Source organism: Channa argus, chromosome 18 (assembly GCF_033026475.1).
Source record: "Channa argus isolate prfri chromosome 18, Channa argus male v1.0, whole genome shotgun sequence".
NCBI classification, from domain to species: Eukaryota; Metazoa; Chordata; class Actinopteri; order Anabantiformes; family Channidae; genus Channa; species Channa argus.
Genome location: NC_090214.1, coordinates 11,272,586 through 11,294,003, shown reverse-complemented (window position 1 = coordinate 11,294,003; position 21,418 = coordinate 11,272,586). Strand labels below are relative to the sequence as shown.

Here is a 21,418-nt window from a genome sequence, read left to right as displayed (position 1 = left end):
TCAGTGTCTTGCCCAGAGACACTTTGACATATAGCCAGGGCTGTGGATTGAACCACTGACCCTGTGGTCCATGGACAACTGCTATTTCAAACTACAGTGGCCCCCGTCCTATAGCAAATATATGTACGCACAAAATAAAATGAAAAAAAAAAAATCATACAATAAAGAAAGTTCCTATCTTAACTGAAACTGTATAGATAGTGCAGCCAATTTCAAAACTGCCCTTTTGAACATCATCACTGAAGTGCAAGTACAGTACCTGTTGAAAGTGTGAAGATGTCAGAAAGAATTAACAGGAACAGGACCTGTGCTCTACACAGGTGTTTAGCAGCATCATGTCCACAGCTTTACCCTCAGGGAAGATGAGATTGGGTTGTTGATGACAAAGTGTTAACTACAGGAAATGTAGCACATTTTATAGTTCAAATGCTTTTTCAACACAAGGCTGTCAAGTTGGTGCATAATTTGAAAATTAAGACTGAACCACAAGCTGCCTTATTTTAGGCCATACAAACTGTCTAGTAAATATTTTGATGTCGACCATATGGTCAGCTTCAGTTGGACATTATTGGATTTGACAGTGCGTTGTCTAAAACCATTTACCAAATAAGGTAATTGAAAAAGCATTAGGGAAACATATTATATATTAACAACAATAGGGGTTTCTATGTCAAGGATACAGAAAACAGTGGTTATTTGAGTTTTAGTATCCACAAAGGTATATTATGTTCTGGAAGCCTTTACCGTCAAACACAAACCCTGTTTTGAGAACAACTGGGGTGTTAATAAATAAAACAATGATTTGCAAATCATTTGAATCCTAGACAGACATAAAGAAATAACATGTTTGATATTAATTAAACTAAATTAAATTAAACTGAATTCACAAAAATAAAGATCTAGGTGCAAACGATAGATGCACTTTATAACATAATACACTGGAATAAACCCCTTTCCCCTTATTACTTATCCAGATCAACACCAATAGACCATAATGTAATCCCTGCAAAGAGCAGTGCTACATGCAGTGTTACATTTTGGCCACTAAGTGTCTGTCTTTGACTTCAGATGTTTCAAACCAGATGGGATTCCATCAACACTGCACAGATCTATCTAACCTGTGAGACAAGTTCAGCTTAAAAACGTCCCTTGTCATTCTAAAGGCTGAATCGTTTACTATAACCTTCCAGTTTTATAAACCCACCCGCACACACACTCACTCAAAGAAATACATATACAGTACTACAGACACACACAAACCTGTCTATTACCGAGCAGCAGCCATCGGTGGCCAAGTTGGAAACGGTATGATTTGCCACATAACCACCATTCTGTGGTTTCCTCTCTCTGTAATCTAAGGAAGCTAATGTTGTTGAATATTAAATATCCTGTACCTGTTATGATAGGTGGGGATTCCTGTGAGAGCTGTGTCACACATAGAGTAAGTTCATCAGATGTACCTTCACTCAAGTAAAACCTTCAGACATTCAGTACAACATTATGACACATCCCACCAGTCCCCTTAGGATTAATGTACATTTACATAAGGTCTGTCAAACAACCACATCATTGTTTAAAGAAGCAAAACAGCTAATTTAGAATACTATCATCACACACATGCTTGAGCATTTAGGGGATTTGGGAAAAACTTGCTCTGTGTTTGACACAATTCTCACCAAGGTAAACAGGACCAGAGGCAAACTCAATCCAATGAATACCAGAGTAAACCTTGAATATAATAAATATAGTAAGAATAAGAAGAAAAACAACATGCATTTGGTTTAATAGATGTAAAGTAAGAATTCAGGAATGATAAAAATTATGAAATTACTTGCTTACCTTAAGGTTTATAGAGCTTCTTATTCTTTTCCTTTGCTCTTATCTCAAAAATGTTGCCCACAAAGAGAAAAAACCTGATCAGAACTAATCTGCATCCTCTGCTTTGTTTTCTATAATTTTATGGTATAAAGAGTAAGTTATAAAAAACCTACCAGAACAAAGGAAGTTAAAAAAGCACCCTGGACTTTAAAATTGCATTTATTCATATTAATTAAAGGGGAATATTGGCTGCATAGATTAACGTTAAATTCCATAAATAGGGTGATGGATAATAGTAGAGCTAATTTTTGTTAAAACTATCTCAATAAATCTAAATGCATTTACATCAAACAAGAAATTTAAGAGAAAGCCTAAATTTAACAATAGCAGAAAATGTGAAGACTTTTGAAAAGTTTATAATAAACACAAGCTCTCACGACTGACAGACAAAATTCAAACACAGTATTTTGTTCACCTAATTTGGTGCCTGGAATCTGTGCAGGGCAAAATGAAATATCAAGAGAATAAACGATTTCTGGGGTGAAATGTATTGCCCAGAGTCATAAAGCTCTGTTTTGTCATGGGTGCAGGGTCTTTTTGTGTGTTTATTAGCTTTGGCTTTTTTCTGAAGTGAATTCTGGGGAAAATTGTGTATTTTAATACATAAACTTCTAAAAGGCACATTAGGGAAATATCTATATATTTTTTTATTCCTTGTGGATTAACATATCATCCTCAACTAAAAGTTCACAGCTGAAATGCGAATCTTATAGGCCATGATGGTTTGAATAGGAATAATGGTATGTATGAAGTACTTTACATACTGGAAATTTGAGCAATTTGTATTTATTAACACAGGTTATTACAATATGTGTTAAGATATTACACTTTTAACAAAAACTGCCACATATTTGCCACAAAACTCTCGGTGTGATAACAAAAAGTAAAAACTTGATATTGTATTGTAAATGTAATCATACTATTGACTTTCATTACAAATTATTTTACTAAAATATGGACTGTGTGACAGAAACGATTTTTTTTCCAAAATGTTAATAATGTCTTTTAAACTCTTACTTTTGTACTTAAGGCATCTCTAGATTACCTATTAAAAAAAAAAACTTGGAACAATCTGGATGTTAAAATATGTAGTTTTATATAAACAAAGATGGCGCCATGAGCAAACTGTATGGAAAGAAAAAAAAAACATTACATATATTTAACTGTGCAGCAGACAAATAAGTGATCACATTGCAAGAACTAAGGTAATTACTTTTATACAACATTTTAAATTCTTGAAACATCGTCTGGTGATAAACTTTTACAGAATCCGATGGGCAGATCTGCAAAATGGTACAAACTGGGCTGATAGCATGCTATGTTAATACGATGTACTATCAGTAAAGCTCACTTTGATGTGAACTGGTAATGTGAACTAACCACTGACTATTACAAAAGACTTCTACCTGCCTTTGGGACATTAAGGTGATTGCAGGTGTTAGTTCTCCATCTGGGATTTGTGACACAGTGCTGCAGCTGTTGAGTGAGGTAGTCAAAGAGCACTGCTTAGGGGCTCCAACCAGTCACTACTGCTGTATTGACCCATATGATGGTTTGACAACATTTGCTATTATTATGAGGAGTTAAAACTGTACAATGTCCAACAGTGGTAGCCTGAAAACAGTATGGCTACATGTAAAAAAGACAAAACAAATAGTCAGTTGTGACTCCAATGTTGATTGAGTGCCCATATAAATGTACAATATTTTGTAATTCTTTTGTGTAAACAAGGATGTATTTCTTGCTTAAAGTTTACCATTATAAACAAAGGACCTGTTAGGTTCATTTTAAATATTCAGGTGGCTTTACACTTTATTTGAGCATTATGCAACTTTGTGGTGAACATCCTCACTGTTTATGGAGGATACTGAAAATATTTGACTACTACATTACATCACTTTCTAAAGTGAGTATTGGAGATTGGGACATGTGTTTCTGCATCTCATTTGTTTAAACCTGGACACAGATGGACTGCCTGGTCTGAACCATGCCATAGCTCTGTGTACAGATTAGTTTTATTGACCTGATTCTGTATAAAGTGTTTTGTTTTAGGAGAGAATGTAGATGTCCTGCCTTTTGTTATTTTACTTAAAAGCCGAGTTGGCTTTCGCAGAGCAATGTTAGACTAGTGTGTTTATAGTGCTATAATAACTTGCCAGTGTGCTATTTAGGCAGCTTTCTGTAAATGTCAGAATAGTATTTGTCCCAATCTTTATGTGTTATTATGAGCCTCATTCTGATTCTGTTTTGTCTGCAGTCTAAATTTGTATCATCTATCTAAGCCTTGGATGGGTCACATTTGTTTGGCTTCCACAATAGGTATCAAAGTTTGTGTGGTGGCATGTGTGTGTGTGTGTGTGTGTGTGTGTGTGCAAGTGTGTGCATGTTCATTTTGTTAATATCATCATGTTAAGTTGGGACTTACTATAGTACTGTAAACTTACAATTTGCAGCCGTGTTTAGTAGATTTAGTATAAGATATGAGTCAGTTCCGGCAAACAATGAACATGTCGTGCAACACTCATGTTGTTCATGTTGTGCTGCTGGTGTTGTACAGTATCATTCCATGAGCCCTATATCCCCCATATCCTATGAGTGTAATCTGAGGTGTGAATATGTGATAGGCTTTTTTAACCATTGTATATAAATTTTAGGTGGTATGTGCCATATGTACATGGAGTGGAGGTTGTAAGGATTCACTTTAACTAGAGGATTGTAAACCAAGGTTTTTACATAAGGACACCATAAAGGAAAAGTTTGTGATATTTTTAAGCTACTTTCCAAATAACACAAATTACATAAGTTCTGATAGGATGGCAGGAATGGGCACATGCCATCCAGTCAGAAATGGGAATTCTCCCTGTTACACAACCCCAAAATATAATCTTGTCCAAAGATAAAAACAAAGAAACCCATGGTGTTGCCACCAACTCCTGTGTCCCCATGTTGGAGCTAAAGTCCTAAAGTTTGGACAGATTTGTCTCTACAAGAAGACACACCTACAGTACACACGTTATTCTCAAGTTCCAATAAAACTCTTTATTTACATCTCTAGATAGATAGATGGATAGATAGATCCTGCTACAAATTGTTTTTAGCATGCATAGTTTTACACAATTAAGACAAGTAAAATCACAAAGTAAGAATTCTCTCTAGAAGAATATTTTAACATTATAGCATGCGTATATTGTCCTATCCACTCAAAAACAGTCAATTAATAATTTAGCTGTCCTATCAAAAGGCATTTCAAGCAGCCATTTTGAAAAATAACCCAAAGGATGGCATTTCCAAAAGAATAGTGCATACACTTACTAAACTCAGTAAGACTTACTTGGAATTTTTGTAAACTTTCTTTGGCTTTTTTCATAAAGAAGCTACAGTAATGCTGCTTCTTTATAGATATTGTTAATGAAGGTTAATGGGGTAAAGAAACTGGTATTGGGGATTATGCTGTAAGGGCAGTTTAAGGAAGAGGCTGATTGCTTGATTGATTTTGAGGTATTAAAGTTACTGTGTGAATGGTGAAACTCACTTCGTGACTGTTCTGTACACTCAGTGGGGTACCAAAAGCCCAAAAATCAAACAGCTTTATCAAAGCTCTGATGAAAATGAAAACAGAATCCATCCTTCATGTATAGTTTTAACCAGTGTGAATTACATGTAGATAGTCTGTTTTAGGTATTCTGAGTATTTGTGCCGAGTAATACTCAGAATTAATGACATACTGTAATTATAAAAAGTCCTATCACACCAGTCAAGATTAGTAACTGTACCTAGAAAGAATTTCTTTCAAGAAACATTGCAGATGACTGCACACTGAAAATGACATATATATCACAGTAAGATAGGCATAATGTTATAAAGTCAGAAGAATTGCATAAGTGCTGCATTACACATAATCACAAAACAAATACTGGTTTGCCTGAACCAGTTTTTGGCAATAGGGTGAAACAACAGTATGCACAAAACACAAACACACACCTTTAACAGGATCACATGAAGAATCTCCATATTGCCATATACTTGTGCTTTAGACGTCCTCAGCATTAAAGAGGGATGTAACGTATTTGCGGGCTGTATGCTGGCATACTGCTGTAACTTCTTTTTAATTGCTACAGTTGATTACAATATTAGTGGAAGTTAGTGTTTGTGCAAAATAATTCAAACATCCCATCACTCTTTACCAACTGAAACACCAACCATATCAGCATTAAAAATGTTGTCATTAGTAAAAGAAAACATGGTTCTTAAACTTTGTAAAAGTCAGAAATGCAGCTCTTGGTTTTGTTAATGCTCTATGAAATAGCAGCAGCAGCATTTACAGTAATCAACAGTGTTGCTTCTGGCTAGGTGTCACCAGCCTTGTGCTTCAGTGTCGCAGTTTCAGGACAGGGTTGATATGTTTTTGTTCTTACGTTCATTGACAGTTCATAAGGTCAAAATGTATCATTACTCCGTGCTGGTCTTCCCATTATTTAGCCCATACCAACAGATCCATGTTGTCTGCTCTAAGTGGCCAACTCATCGTGACATCATCCGCACAAATTCTGTGAATTAGATAAACAGACATATTATTAACCATAGTTCAGTGACCTGCTTTAGTTAAAATAATCTAAATACATAAATTTTATGGTGCTGCACAAGTAAGCAAAACTGCTACTTATATTTATGTTAAAATGTGTCTGGATGTTTGAAGATTTGTTACTTCAGTGTATTTTTACACTGATTGTCAAAAGGCACTGCAATATTAGCTGCTCACCACCAAAAAAACAGACAGATAAGGTTAGCAACTAAGCTGGTTAGCACAGTGGGGCATTTAGCAGCCATGTAGAGCAAACCAGAGTGAAGTGAGCTCAAACACACTCAAACATTTAATTAATGCTAATAAACCACTGTTTACTAAAACAGCAGCCAAATCTTTGAATGCAACTGAAAAGTTAATTATTGCTAGCCTATCTATGTGTGCTAAATTTTCATATTTAAGTATTGTTTAATATGTTTCAATCTAATCATTAATTAATCCAAACAGAATCATTCACTTATGCACCAACATATAGGTAGCTGTAGGTGCACACATTTTCTTCTGCCACACATCCAACGACAAAAGTTATATTAATCAAGAACGTGTATTCTAGCACTCCTTTTTCTGTTTTAACCTCACTTGATCAGATGTTGCATGAAGATAATATAGTGCATATGGAATGTAGGGGAAGTGCAAAAAACATATAAATAGTTACAGCACTTCATATTTTATTCTTGATGGCCTGTAAATTTCTTTCTCTGTGGGTACTTTATGAGCTGACGTAATCGCTTGATATAGAGATAATCTGACAGCCAGACCTACTGCCTTCATCCCTTCACCTCACTCTCAGCGTGGTATTAGGACATGTGTTGGAATTTGAATGTGCATGCGTGTACTAAGAGAGAGACACAAAGAAGAGTAGAAAGTAAACGTGTTCTGCTGTATGCATTGCAAATTATTGTGTCACACACACTGCATTTGACTTTTTACCCTCAAAGTCTACATGTCCATCTCCATTGAGATCTATGTCTCGTAGGATGTCCTCCAGATCTCTGTGTCCAACCTGAAAAAGTCAGATTGTGGTATATCAGACAAGATTTACAGGAAAACAGGGAAGACGAGAGTTAGACAGAAACTGTGAGTGAAGAAGATACAGAGATGAGGACAGACTCTTCCAGCAGCTCCATACCTGTTGTCCTAAAAGTTTTTTCATTGCTTCTCTGAGTTCTGCTGTGCTTATCTGGCCATCACCATTTGTATCAAACTGAAAAAAGTTGCAAATTATAAGAGAATAGTCACAATATGCAATTACAATAAGAATTATTAAAGAATTTCCCTTTCCACTGCATTCTCCTGTGCCTCCAGGGACCATGGTGAGAATTACATTGTCAAGACTATTTTGAGTTAGTTAACTTAAACTAGAAGTTTCTTTTACAGTATCTTCGTTGCCATTCTCATAATTGCCTTTGGGGCTATTACATATAGAGTTACAACTTGCTCAATAAAATAAGTTGATATAAATAAAACCTTTCCCCCACCTCAACTCTATGTCAACACACTATAAAATTATTTAAACCACCACACTGTTTTCTCACTTAGTTTGTTCTTTTATGAGCTGTTCAATATGACTTTCCTCACCTCCTTGAAGGCATCTCTCAGTTCCTTCACCCCAATCATGTCAGCTGTTTCAGCCAGAAGCTTAGGCCCCATAAGTTCAACAAAGTCCTCAAAGTCAACATGTCCTCCCACTGTTGGACACAAAAAAGAATTGTTAAAATATACTTAGAGAAAAAAAGCTTGAACTTCCTTTATTTGTTTACTAAGTGGCTGTGAAAGTGGAAATAAGTCATAGACATGCACATAGTTACACAAAGACACAGATTTGCTCACAATTCATGTTAATCTGCTGGCTTAGTTCTATCAACTCCATCTCTGTTGGCATGTATCCCATAGTTCTCATGCAATTTCCCAGGTCTTTACAGCCAATGAACCCATCTTTGTCTTTGTCAAACTCCTTAAATGCCTCTCGCAACTCTGAAAGCAGGGCACATGAGGTATGAATGTGAGAGAAAAGTGAAAAATACTTAAAAATGTTGGAAAATTTGAATTTTCTTTCTTTATCTGAATTAAATCTTACCATCCATCTCTTCTGGCCTCAGCTCTCGATCCTGTGAAGGATTACAGTGCAAGGTTAGCCCTCAAACACTGCTGATATTTCAATACTTATGCCATGTGGTGCTGTAAAAAATAAACAGGTGAGTACAGCTGAGAGTGCCAAGAGTCAGCCGGCTTTTTTCCAGCCAGAAAGGAAGAGCTTATCAGTGTGATCACCTGCTGAATTGTTTTGATGGGAGGAAAATATGCAAACTCTTGGTTTTCTGTGATACCATACCAAGTTAGAAAATACCATAATTAGGTACTAAAATTGAAAGGGCAGAAAGAAGAAGAATGTGATACAAAACCTTTTAGCATTTATTACAGTAGAAATGAAGCTCAATCATTTACTGTTTCTCTTGCGCAATATATATATATATATAGTTGATTTATATAGGACAGTTGAACATTCCAAGAGCATGGAGAGACAATGGAATTTATACAATAGTATATTTAGTTGCCCATCCACTGAATATAAGTGCTTCACCCTCATCCCTGCATTTATTTTAAACAACCACCTGAGAGCTTTTAATGAGAACAGTCAGTAAAACATCAGCCGTTTACACCGAACATCATTGCTTACTTTAATCACAAAACCTTGAGTCATGTTGTCACTGCTGGAAATAAATGAAAAGACATAATCGCCATGTGAGGAGGAGTTCAGCCATCACCCTGATTTAATAATCCCCCATCCTGCTACAAATGTCCACCACATTATAAGTGATGCAGCCTCATGCAAAAAGACACACACATACCCTACACTTGCATTCAGCATTCCAGCTATCAGGATGCTCTGTAAATATTTCAAGTTGTTGCAGTGTCAGAATACCATCTGAGTTCTCAGTTCCACCACACTTTTTCACATGCTGTTAGTGCTGACATTAGAGTAAGAGGTGATTACTTGACACATTCATGATGAGTTTTGGTTTTGTGCTCGTAATGTATTGTGTGCCAATCTCTCTCAGCATGCATGCACACCATATTTTCTGGACTTACGTACAGCCTGCCGACTCTCAGCAAAGCCTTTGCGTAGAAAGATGCATGCAGGCCCCAGTACGTTGTGCATGTTGGCTCCGTTCTGGGCTAGGGCGACTAGCGGCTCGAGATAGGCCCCCCCAGAGCCCCCCTCCTCACAGGACTGCACTGCTTTGTACTTCTTCTTCTGATCCTGGAGCAGCAGTTGGGTTGGGGGGCCAAGCATGGGAGCAGGGGCAAAGACAAGGGTAGAGACTGTGACTAAGATTGTGTCTATATGGAGCGAACAAGGAAGTAATGCGGAGGATCAGAGGTGACAGACACATGCCTGTCAGTCATGGAGAGGCGTGGAGTCAAGTCAGAATGGAGGGAAGCCTCTCAGTCAGATAATGTAACATATCATGACACAAGCAGCTGATGCCATTTATGAATCTGCCCTGATGGACCACTACTAAGCCTTTACATTGTGTCTAATAGACAATGATGTCAACGGATATGCTTAGAAAAAATGTAATATCCTTTATCATGGTACCAAACAAAGAATAAACATTAAAAATCAGCTACAAGAATCATGTTGACAGCATTATGTAGCTGCTTGCAATGGATTGTTACTATTAACAGTTAGAGTAATTGAAAGTGGTTCAGATAATCTGTCTAAACTGTTGGCTTGTTTGTTCACTGTCAGATGTGATAGAAATTTTTCCTCTTGGAAGAATTGTAGACAGAAATCAGCGTGACGAACCATCTCAGTTTAATACATGCCGGCATGGAGAAGAACACATGGATGTTGAGTGTTGTTTCTGACTTGTATCTCTTAAACCCCTTCTATTTATACTTAAACCCAAGAAAGGAACCACCCTCACAAAACATAAATGACGAAACCAGGTTTGAGATGTACACAAATACACACTTTTTATTAAACCAGAGAGTGCTATAGTGTCTGGTGCTGTGAGGTAATTTAAAGGGGTGGTGTCAAACTGCATTTACAGTATAACAAACCACAAGGTTCATGTGGGGTTCTCGAGCAACATATAAAATAATTGTGTTGTTCAGAAGATGCGACTGAAGTTCAGCCAGCCATTTAATTATAATTACCAATTAGCAAATCAGCCAGGGGCGAAAAGTTGTTCTCACAACAGCCATCCTAAATACAGCTATTGCTACAGGTAATTCATCATCTTAATGCAGTCAAATGAGGTCCAACCATTGCTCACTCTAAAAAAGAGTAGTAGCCTAACCTAAGGCTAAATGCAGAGCTAAAGAGAGAATTGGAAATGTTCTGTAAATATGATGATCTCTAATTTTTCTCAGGCAGAGATGAAATGAGTTGAAAGCAGTAGCATCTCTTCTTGCCTGAAAAATTCAATACTGTTGGTCAGGTCTTAAATTTCCACAGCATGCCATCTAACCCAGTGGAGGCAAATCCAGCTAAGAGCAAGAGAAGAAGACTTACTGTGACAGCAAATCACCAAAGGACCATTTCTGCTACTGCTGTCTTAAATCACTCAGACAAGCACCTGCCTTGTAAAGCTTGTTATAGTAAACATGAGATGTCTACATGCCTACGTAATGAAACATTAATATGCATATGCTACATGCAAATACAAATATTACTATGTGCTCTACAAATGACCTTCACACTCCATCTGTTACCAGGCCAGTCCTAATGCCAGCTCATGCGTTCCTACAGTCCCCACCACAGGAAGGGATGCCCACTGGGTAATGTGACCAAGTGATGCATGGCGCAGGGCTGTCTGCGGGTACATCATGCCAGAAAAAGTACTATGATGCCATGCCCTAGCAGTTATATAATCACTAACAAAAAAACTGTGTCAGAGAAGGGCTCAAGTCAAGCAAGAACTTCTCCAGGTCTCCGGTCCATTTTGCACATATGGCATCAACAGTTGCTCATCATATTGTGCTTCCTCAAGGATGTGTAGCTGCTGATATGAAGGAAAATCTATTTGTGGTTATGATTCCTTGCTGCACTGAAGCACAAAATAAAGAGCAGCACATCTAAGATATGTACTCAATATGCTGAAATGGGATGATGTGTTGATTCTATACATTGTTCTTAATCTGTGGACTTTGTTGTCTAAGAACAAGTCACTGATATTCACAAATTTAAACTAACAATTCTAGTGTCATTAAGATAGCAAAATGATTCCACTGACTTGTCCCATTCGGCTAGTGCAGGTTTATTAGTGTAGCATCTTCTGTTGCCTTGTAAGGTGGCATTACGCTGCGCAATCTGACTAAAGTTCAGGGAATGTTTTCTAAAGAATTTAACCATCCACTCACAAGGGCTAGCTTTTATAGAAGAAGACACATGAAAGCATGCAAACATCATCTTCACGCTACCTTCTGCTCAGTGCAATCCATGCGGTTTCAAGAAAGTCTCAAGACCAAGCGCTCGTTTGCTGGTCAACATTTACTGTAAGCACAAGATTTGCAATGAAAGATCTTTTGTTTATCCTACCACGAGCTTGGACGCTAGCAACAAAAGACACAGGGAAACAGCTAAAACCGAGTCTAGTAGACAAAACACAGAGCGTACACAGTGGTCAGTCACTACAGGTTGAGTCAAATAGCATCAGGTCAGGTCAGGGACACACCATGAGACAGACATGCAGGAGATTTAAGGATACAACAGCCATCAAAAAACCTCAAAGCGAACCTTACCTTCTTGGTGAAAATTTTAAGCGACTTTACAGAGTTGCCCATTGCAAGAATGACAGTCCTCCTTGTTTTATGTTTTTTCTCTAAATGTGACTGTATTTGTGTGCCTGTATGTAGCTGCACGTGTATGCATGTGTGTTTGCATATGTTTCCAGGCATGAATAGGAATCGGAGTGATTAGGAAGGGAATGGGGGTTCAGTGGGTCATTGATTAATATATGAGGACATTTGGGAAAAGGCAGGGAAAGGAGAGCACATATATCAGTAAAGGTAGATAGAGAGTAGGAGGGAGAGGATGAAGGAGTGAGTAGGGAGGACCTAAAGGCAAGGACACTGGGAGGTACAAGGGGAGGGACACTGAGACAAAGGAGGAAATATGTAAACAAGAAGAAAGGACAGATCAGAACAACACAAAGATAAGCGAAGCAGAGGAAGCATGCGTGTGATCAAAGCGAGATGCAAGCGCCGGGAGTAGAAAAACGAGATTGCGTATTCATTCCATCCCATGCTCTCTCCTACAGTGTCTTTCCACCCTCCCTCCCCTCTACCCTCTCTCTCTCTCTCTCGCTCCCTCTCTCGTCTCATGCTCTTTTTTTCCTCACTCTCTCTTTACTCTTACTCATTCCACAGTTTTAAATCATCTATGCAAATGTGACAGAAGACCCTCATACGGACAAGCACATTACCTTCCCCTGAGCAAGATGCTGAAGACACTAATCCAAATACGCATGCACACACACACATACACTTGATTAAACACACGGATGTGGAGCTGTGGAGCTAAAAATATAACACGGGCTCTCTCTTCCCCACTACTCTCCCATATCTCTCCCCCACTCTACCCCCAACATCCACCACTTTCTCTCTCTCTCTCACACACACACACAAATGCAAAGACGTAGAAGCATCACAAAGTCAAATTAAGCTTGAAGCGCTTGGATTCAGATCAAAGCCAGGATGTGCAAGGAATGACACATGGATTCTGAACCACACAGAATGCAAACCAGCACGTGCAAATGCAAACCAAAAATGTTCTGTCTCAACCTCTCTCATATACACACTCACACTTATTGTCATGGGATGATTGAAAAAGCCAGGTTTTCTGGAACATATCTAAATCAGTGGTGAAAGTAAAAGTGTACAATTACTGTAATTAAAATGAAAGGCTCGTGCATGCATGCATTTTAGAGTTCAGTAATGTTAGTAATCAGGAATTAATCTTAAAATATATAATTATAATTCATGAAGTAAATTTAAAGTTAGATACATACACTGTAAGTGCCTATATATTGAAAGAGGTCTTTTATCCATCCCCATCCCCCGCACATGTTTTGTGCAAAAAACAAGAACAAAGGGCAAAGAACAGGTTCACCTTCCAAACTTTAAAGTCTTTTATTGTGAAATTCCACTGGCTTTGGTGTGTGTATTTCCCTGGACTCTAGAAGGAAGATGAAAATTTGCACAAAAACTTTGGACAATATCTATGCAATGTGACTAATTTGGAAGCACCTGACTGTGGTAAAGCAATGATGAACCTATTCTTTTAAGGTCTACTTGTCAAATTTAGACCTTGTCAAAAGGCAAAACTCCTTTCATTTTCAGCTCCAATAGTTCTGTAGTGTAAGTACAAGCAACCACGTGACATCATCTACACTGATAAACTTGACATGGAACTTTTTTAGCTAAAACCAGAGAGAGCACGAAGCCTTTAACACCACTGATTTAGGCCACTTCCTACACCAGAAGTTAAAAAGTAGTAAAGTAACCCTTTAAGATAAACAAGGCTGGCTCTTATAATAATTAGAGGAAGCTGGTTAATGGTTATTTCTGAATAATTGTGATCACCAATATCTGAGCTTGAGTTTTGCTTTCAATTATAACTTGTGTCTGATATGGTTGTCACAGCCAAGGTTGGATTTCTTCTGTCAAAATTCTTAATATGACACGTTCTTTAATGACAAAACTTACTTCACAAATCTGCAAACTGTGTTTATTTCCACATTTTAGTTGTGAGGTTACAAATTAAATTTAAACCTTACATTTAACAGAAAAAGTCTCCTGCTCCAGCAGGTGGCTGTAAAAAATGTAAAGCCTTCAGGAGTTTCACTTTAAGTGAATGGAGACTTCACGGCACTGACTACCTCTCCCACCACAGTATAAAATGACAAACCACAATACGCATAACAAAGCAGCAGCCTTCACTCCTCAGGTAACTTGCAAAATGACGACCATTGCGACACTAATGCACATCCTTTCATTTCTGCTCCTGTTCGGCCTTGTCTGCTCTCTGCTGTTTTAATAAACACATTCACGCCAAAGTCGTTTCAGCTCTCGCTCCCATTCAGCATCTCTGTGGCTCTTCTGTGTTGTTTTGCGGATGATTCACCCAGCCTCCCACCGGAGGCTCATTGTGAACTTCAGAACACATCAGACGTCAGACACAGAGGCTGTCAGCTCTCATAACGTCAGACCATAGTGTGCACGGGTATGAGATCCATCTCTGCCCTATCTCACTTTCTCTTTGGCTTTTCTCCTTTCTCCGTCACACACCCTCTCTTTCAGATGCACAAAATTTGCTTTACACATTTATATGACATCTTGCATGTTATGTGCTGACATCTCATCTAAATATCAGATGACTGTTGGGTTGCAGAGAACCATAAGGCAAAGTCTGATTTTGCAACAGAACCTTTTTTGCAACCCACTCCCTTTACAAACAATGCAAACATGCACTTTTCAGAAAGCTAATTTACATAACAAATATGAATATTTGCTTTTCACTGATGATTTTGAGGTCAAATATAATCTCGTTTCATCCACTGCCAAGTGTGTTAAAGGGGCTGAAAGATGGAGGAAAAGAAAGTGACTGGTGTAATAATGAACGCTCTCATGCGTTCATCATTTACCTTTTAAATGTTATCCAAGGTGATATCCCTTTGTCAAGTAAAAGCAAGAATCAAAGCATTTAATCCATAAATATTTAGCATCATGCAGATACTTTGCTTAGCATTGCAGCGTGTGCACATGGGCTCTCACACTTCATTGCCTAATCCTCATCTCAATAGGGATTTAACCAAAGAGTGAATTTTCAACCTCCTCCTTCGCCAGCACAGATTTAAAAATATTCATCTGTCTAAAAATAGCCTGTTATACTCTAGACACAGTGGAGGCATATGCTGTGGCGAATACGATGGAGCTTGTCTATTTCCTCTCAATTTCACCCAGTTCTTTCTCCCTGTTTAATCAATTTTCTGCCTATTTATTAATTTCCTCTCAGACGTCATCAAGGTCAATGTGACCCAAATGCATAAAAAGTGGGAAAGAACGACAGACAGGAAACATCAGCAGCTGAAAGTGCAAGACGAGCAGGCGGACATCCAGTCGAGGAAGTCAGGAGAGCTAATCTGTTTTTAAAGGCTTTTCCTCATATTGTCTTTAGAGCTGTCAGATGAAAGCAGGGAAGTGAGATCTGATCAGGAATTATCTTAAATAACAATAATCAGGTCTGCCAGCAAAGTCACTGCCCCTCTTTTATATTCTCTCATCTCCTTCAGAATTTTTCAGATCCCTTGCCTTTTCTTTTCCTGGCCCCTCACTTTTACTGGCTCACTGATGTGACACACACTGTGGACCGTTATTCGCTCTCTCACCCTCTCTCTAACACACACTCTTGAGTTCAAACCTAAAGAGTACAAACGGTGATTGCTCCCTCTACTGGTTAATATACATACCCTTTTATCTGAATTTAATTTCATTAGAGAATTATCATATCATCAATAGGAGTTCTCTGCAGTAGATAACAGACCTCTACCTTTCCACATCCCCTATGATACTTTGTAGAGGAAGGTCACAAAGGTTACAAAATGTCAAGAATATGGTGATTGTTCAGAATTACTAAAAATAGAAACAAATTTTCTACTGGGAGATAAAAGCTGCTCTCTTACTCTGTCCTTTATCAAGGTGCCTGGCGTAACCTGGATAAATTAAAGGCCTGAATGTGCAGAAAAAAATGGTGCCCTCCTGCTTCAAAGATATCAAATTTCACATAAACAAATCTGATGGTTCATTGTGTCACAACCTATAAGCTTTTAGATCTGGTGAGCTGCAAAAAACACTTCCTGATTCCGTCTCCCACACTATCCTTTTTGGTGTCCATCAATAATCTTAAAAATATTATAAACCGGAAGCTTAGATAAAAATGTCTCAAATATCCTGTCAGGTTATGTTTTCAGCATTTCAGTATTTCTACTAAGACAAAAAAATAAACACTGTCTTCCCCCAGTTTCTCATAATCAGGTCTCGATGGTGTATTTTTAGCCTATTTCACTGGCAGTGAAAGAGTTCTGTTGGGATTGTATGACGATCTTGATGTTATATAAGAAAAAACGAAAGGAAAGAGTTTGTGGTGTGTAATATCTCACCCTGCATTCTGCGTTGTGTTTTCACATCTACTTACTGAGCATTGGAGGTGCATTAGTATGTCTGTATGGTCACTAAAATGGAAAAGGCTGTGGAATTTGCTGAACAGGCTCAAAAAATGAATGCATTAGCTTTCTTAGTTTTCCATCATTTTCATTCTTTTCATTCTCACACATACATCATTCACTCCCTCACTCTCTCTTGATCCCAGACACAAACACTTAGCTCAGATGCAAATCTAACCGGTGTAAATTTATTTTGACTGTTGGTAGCTGTGTCTGATATACCTTATATTCACAACAACATCACAGAAAGGACACAAACATATCTGCTCTTTGAAAAATTAAAGATTCAGTTACAAGATATAGATTCATAATAATTACGTGAGAAATCTTTTTGATGTTTTTTGCAATAACAAACTCCCCTTACCAGCATCTATCAATAAGTTTGCTAACATTTCTCTCCAAATATACAATTAACACAATATTTAATAATTCGCCTCACTGTTTCAAGAGGAAATGATCAAAATCTTTTTGTCTTATCATTCAGAGGTTTGATGGAAATTGCAGCCTCTCTGCTGTTTCAGCAGCTCTGGAGACTTTATATAGCACATTTCTGCATGGATTTTTGATTCACTGGAACCCCTGAGAATGATTGAAGCTCTGCCCTGGATTGAGAGGAGTTATTTCTGGAACACATTAGCGCAATGGGGAGGTAATTGTCTCCTTTTGAGCTTTTTATCATCAACATAGAAAGGAGGATTTCAGTGAAACAAGAAAGACAAGATACTGCACTTTAGTACTTGAGTAGCAGATAACTGATGTGTATTATAGGTGAATAGGTAATGCAATGAGTAAGATATGCATCCTTTATTCCCCGCAACGCTAACTAATCACAGTGTCAGTAGGAGTTTTTGAGGCGAACAATAGTTTTATCTTCTCATGTATCGCCGTTATGGTTCACTTACCTGTGCCCCTGTGTTTGTGTGTGTCTGTGTTTTGTCAGTGATAAGCTCTCATCATTCAAAAGTTTTCCACAAGGCAAGAAAGTTGATCCCCCTACTGCTGTTCAGGTGACAATCACAATGAAAGCGACTGTATTCATAGTGGGATGCATGACAGACTGCAACCCCCCACCATGAAAGTGATACCACATTCATATAGAAAACAGATTCGGACTGAAAACATACATTCATTTTTAATCTGCTCAGCTAGGGTGACTGGAGGTCCAGTCCCACATGGTTTAATAGGCTGCAGCCTCACCTGCATCTTACCTGTAAACCTGCACCTGTTGACCAATTATTCAGAGTCACTTGCTTTTTAAGCATTAATAGTTTAGCGAATAAAGGAAACCGAACTTTTACTTTGTTCAAAATAGAGGGCAGACGTGAGTGAGCTTAAGCCTGTGAAGTTAATTGTGTCTTTTTTATGATACATGCGATTAGTTTAAAGATCAAATGGACTCCATGTTATACCTCGGTCACCCACGCTTCACACATCAGTATTAATGTTTATCTTTGACTTGTTACAGAGTAGATGGACGGGGATTCGTTGCTTAAGAAGCTGTAAAATCCACAGAAATGTTGTACAGGCTATGAAATGTGTATGAGTCAACTAAAGAATATTGGTAACTGCACTGGTATAGAAGCCTAAAGTCTCTTTGTTGGTATCACTGTACCTGTTCTTGTTTTATGTTCATCTGTTACTTCGTTTCGTTTTCCCTTTGTGTGTATTACATGTATTAATACACACAAAGGGAAAGATCTAATAAAGCTTTCATTTGTAAATTAAGCTTCAATTAAGTTGTTTTATATTCTCTGCCATGACTCTGTTTAGATAGTTTCAACGGTTTCAAAAGTTTTTATGTGTGTGCACCTTACCTGCCCAAAGACTGACTTCACAATGGGATGCAGACTAGAGTCATACTCGGACAATGTCGCGCTCAGTCTTTTGGATGTGCGGCCGGAGACGTGCTGGACAGGTGCGCTGGTCGCAGGTGAGTCAGAGCTAAGACTGGAATGTGACCCGGTCATGAGCCTCTCCCTGGGCACGAAAAAGAAAGCCGCGTCGTCCGGATTTTTTGGATACGATGGAGTTGGGGACGTCCTCCTGTCCTGCCGGGACCCGCTTTGATGGTGCACTGCGGGAGGCAGCTCGCCTCGGGAAGAGTCTTGTTGCTGATGCGAGTGCTTAAAATTTGAGGACTTGCTGCGCTCTTTCTGGTGTCTACTTGTCCTGTGTCTCACAACCTCCTGCTCGCATCCATCAACCAGAAGACTGGCTTGGCCGTGAGAATTTATTTTCTTCTGCTGATGATCGCCAAAGTGTCGATGGGAGTCGGCGTGTCTTGGCTGGCAGAGAGGTCTCCGCGCACTCGGCTCGCAGGCTTCCGTCCAACCGGCATCAACACTGCCTCCAGCTCCGGTGGGGTGATGGTCAGACCGGTGACTACGGTGACCGTGTGGACCATGATCCGCGTGCTCAGACCTGCGGTTGAGCCCCGATGATCTCAGTAGAGAAGTTGTCGACTCGCTTTTGGGGAGAGACGAACTCATCGCTCTCTTTCTCTTGCTTGACAAGTGAATTGAAGAGCCTGGAGGCTGTTAGTCGAGTAAAGGAAAAGAAGGCAGTCCTCCGCCACGTGCAGGTGTAGAGCATCAGCTAGTTGGACCCCCCCCACCCTTCTTAAACCACATCCACTCACACTAGCTTCGCTGCACCGTCCGTGATGAATTTGAAGCACCTGATTGAGGATTTGCAGATGAAGTGAAGTCATGATCTGACAGCCAGTCTGTCTGACGCTTTACGGGGAGTTTGGACGATAAAGCTGTGCTGCGCTGCTGCCTGTCACACGTAGCTCACGCGTAAAATTAATTAAGAACCACGTCACTGCAGGTACTTTGTCAAATAATGAGCCGCTTTGTGAAGATTTTTGTTTTATTACAGCACAAATTGAACCATCGTTTGAATTTACTATGAAGAAAATTACATATATTGAATATCAAAAGCTTTAGTGAACTGGGCAAAAAAATTTAGCCACAAATTAGCTCTGCTCAGAAACCTAAAAGCTAATTAATGAAAAGGTAAAACACAAAGAGCAGAACAATTAAAAGGATCAGACAAAAACGATGAACTAGCTAGAAAGTCTCATAAACAGCAACATAACCTTTTGGAAATTAACACTTGGGCATTCTTAGCGCTATGATAAACAAACTCTGGGTGAGACATACAAAGATAGAAAAAAAATGAATTGAATCACCAAAAGTAAAAATAAAAAATGATTTCTTTTGAAATAATTGCTTTAAATTCTGAGATGTTGGATGTCAACATTTTTGCCTCAAGTTAATTCGGTTAATCCAACAATCTTCCACAACCCAGTCATCCAACCAATTTCCATTAGAGAATAAATAAAGATAATATACACATTGACATCTCCTTTTATATTAAGGTTGTACACTATATATGTCTATACAATTTGCAATTACAATTAGTCATATAGCAGACGCTCGTTTCTTCAGAGGTCACCACGGCGGGGCGCGGGGGTCGAGCCGGGGACCTTCTGCATCCCAACCCAATGCTCTACCACTGAGCCACCAGGCCCCCCACTTACAAGTAGCAGACACTGAATTTCCTGAGTGACCATTAGCGTAAAAATGACTCAGTGTTAACAACATTTGCCTTGTCACTAAAGTAAACATAGAAATTCTTATAGTTTGGATACTGCATAGGAGAGAAATAGGCAGCTTTTTATCTCCCAATACCACTTTTTTATAGTTCTTTTTATTCCATTTATTTAATTGACTTTAATTTCACACTCATTTAGCTTTACTTATTTCCCAAACTAAAACAAACAACATAGTTACATCATTATTATGTCAAGGTGTGAGTGTAATGAAAGTTTGACTATCTTCAAAATAAGAACAGCAAAGTTCAGAAGCGTGACAATTCTTCCCCCTCAACCCATCTGCACACCCAGGGTCATAATTGTCACAGCAGATGTCTAAGGATGCAGGGAAAAAGTATGTAATGATGGTAATGTGTGGGGCCAATTAGATACTCAGGCTCTCAAAACACAAATAGTGCTTTGCAGGGAAAAGATGAGAAATGAGCAGATTTTGCCTTCTTCTCTCTGGGGAATTTTTGTTCTCTGACATCTGTGTCTCTGTCTCTTCTGCTCCAGGGAGAGACAAAGTATCTTGCTCCCATCCCCCCTTCAACAACTGCCTGAATTAACTCTTCTGAACCTTTTTATGCTTTGTGCTTCTCATTTAATGAAGGCAAGTGTCACTAGTGATGAGTCATTTTTTCTTCTACAAAGTCACTACCAGATGTAACCTGTACTGTCCTCATTACAAATAAAGTTTGCTTTTTATCATAACCTGGAATTTGTCCAATATTTAGATTTTTACCTCAGATCACAGGATGTCCAGCATGAACTCATGTTTGTAGATGTTATTCCTCACTGACATTTTAATATCTGGCACTTTCCTTATATGTTGGAACGTGTAACCCACCCTGTGTTTGGTCTTTCCATTTGTGGACACAGGACAGTAGCAGGGGACATACAAGCCTCAGGGTGCAATATGGTCCATTTAATGTCCTCAGAGACAGAGAGGGAGTAAAAAACAACAAGAAAATATGGTGTGCAGTTATAAACAAACACATACGAAAGAAAAAATACAGCAAACTGACATCTAATTGCTTAAAACCTGGGCAAAAAATTGCATGTTTTTAAACTTTTTGGGGCCTTGTCACATTGTATTTTGGCATTTATCCCCACAACTCTTCCCAC

At 38.6% G+C, this 21,418-nt stretch overlaps 1 protein-coding gene across 5 annotated transcripts; it reads right to left on the bottom strand.

Moving 5' to 3' along the window:
• Positions 1-2,730: 2,730 nt before the first annotated feature.
• cabp1b (calcium binding protein 1b) lies at positions 2,731-20,933 on the bottom strand. Of its 5 annotated transcripts, none has more exons than XM_067484948.1 (8): positions 18,507-20,933; positions 9,555-9,722; positions 8,538-8,568; positions 8,291-8,434; positions 8,039-8,148; positions 7,590-7,664; positions 7,391-7,463; positions 2,731-6,425 (listed from the first exon to the last, which is right to left on the bottom strand). In XM_067484948.1, the coding sequence occupies exons 1-8, from the start codon at positions 19,179-19,181 to the stop codon at positions 6,400-6,402; spliced, it is 1,302 nt and encodes a 433-aa protein (XP_067341049.1). In that variant the 5' UTR covers positions 19,182-20,933; the 3' UTR covers positions 2,731-6,399. The 5 variants fall into 5 exon arrangements, with proteins under 5 accessions (XP_067341049.1, XP_067341051.1, XP_067341052.1 ...); XM_067484950.1 differs by lacking the exon at positions 18,507-20,933 and adding an exon at positions 12,212-12,961; XM_067484951.1 differs by lacking the exons at positions 9,555-9,722; positions 18,507-20,933 and adding an exon at positions 12,212-12,955.
• Positions 20,934-21,418: the final 485 nt, after the last annotated feature.

Coding starts and splice junctions, on each gene's coding strand:
- cabp1b (XM_067484948.1), bottom strand. CDS start 19,181: ATGAGTTCGTCTCTCCCCAAAAGCGAGTCGACAACTTCTCTACTGAGA. Junction 8,569..9,554: donor TTGCTGAGAGTCGGCAGGCT/GTACGTAAGTCC, acceptor AATCCTTCACAG/GATCGAGAGCTGAGGCCAGA. Junction 7,464..7,589: donor AAAAACTTTTAGGACAACAG/GTATGGAGCTGC, acceptor TGACTTTTTCAG/GTTGGACACAGAGATCTGGA.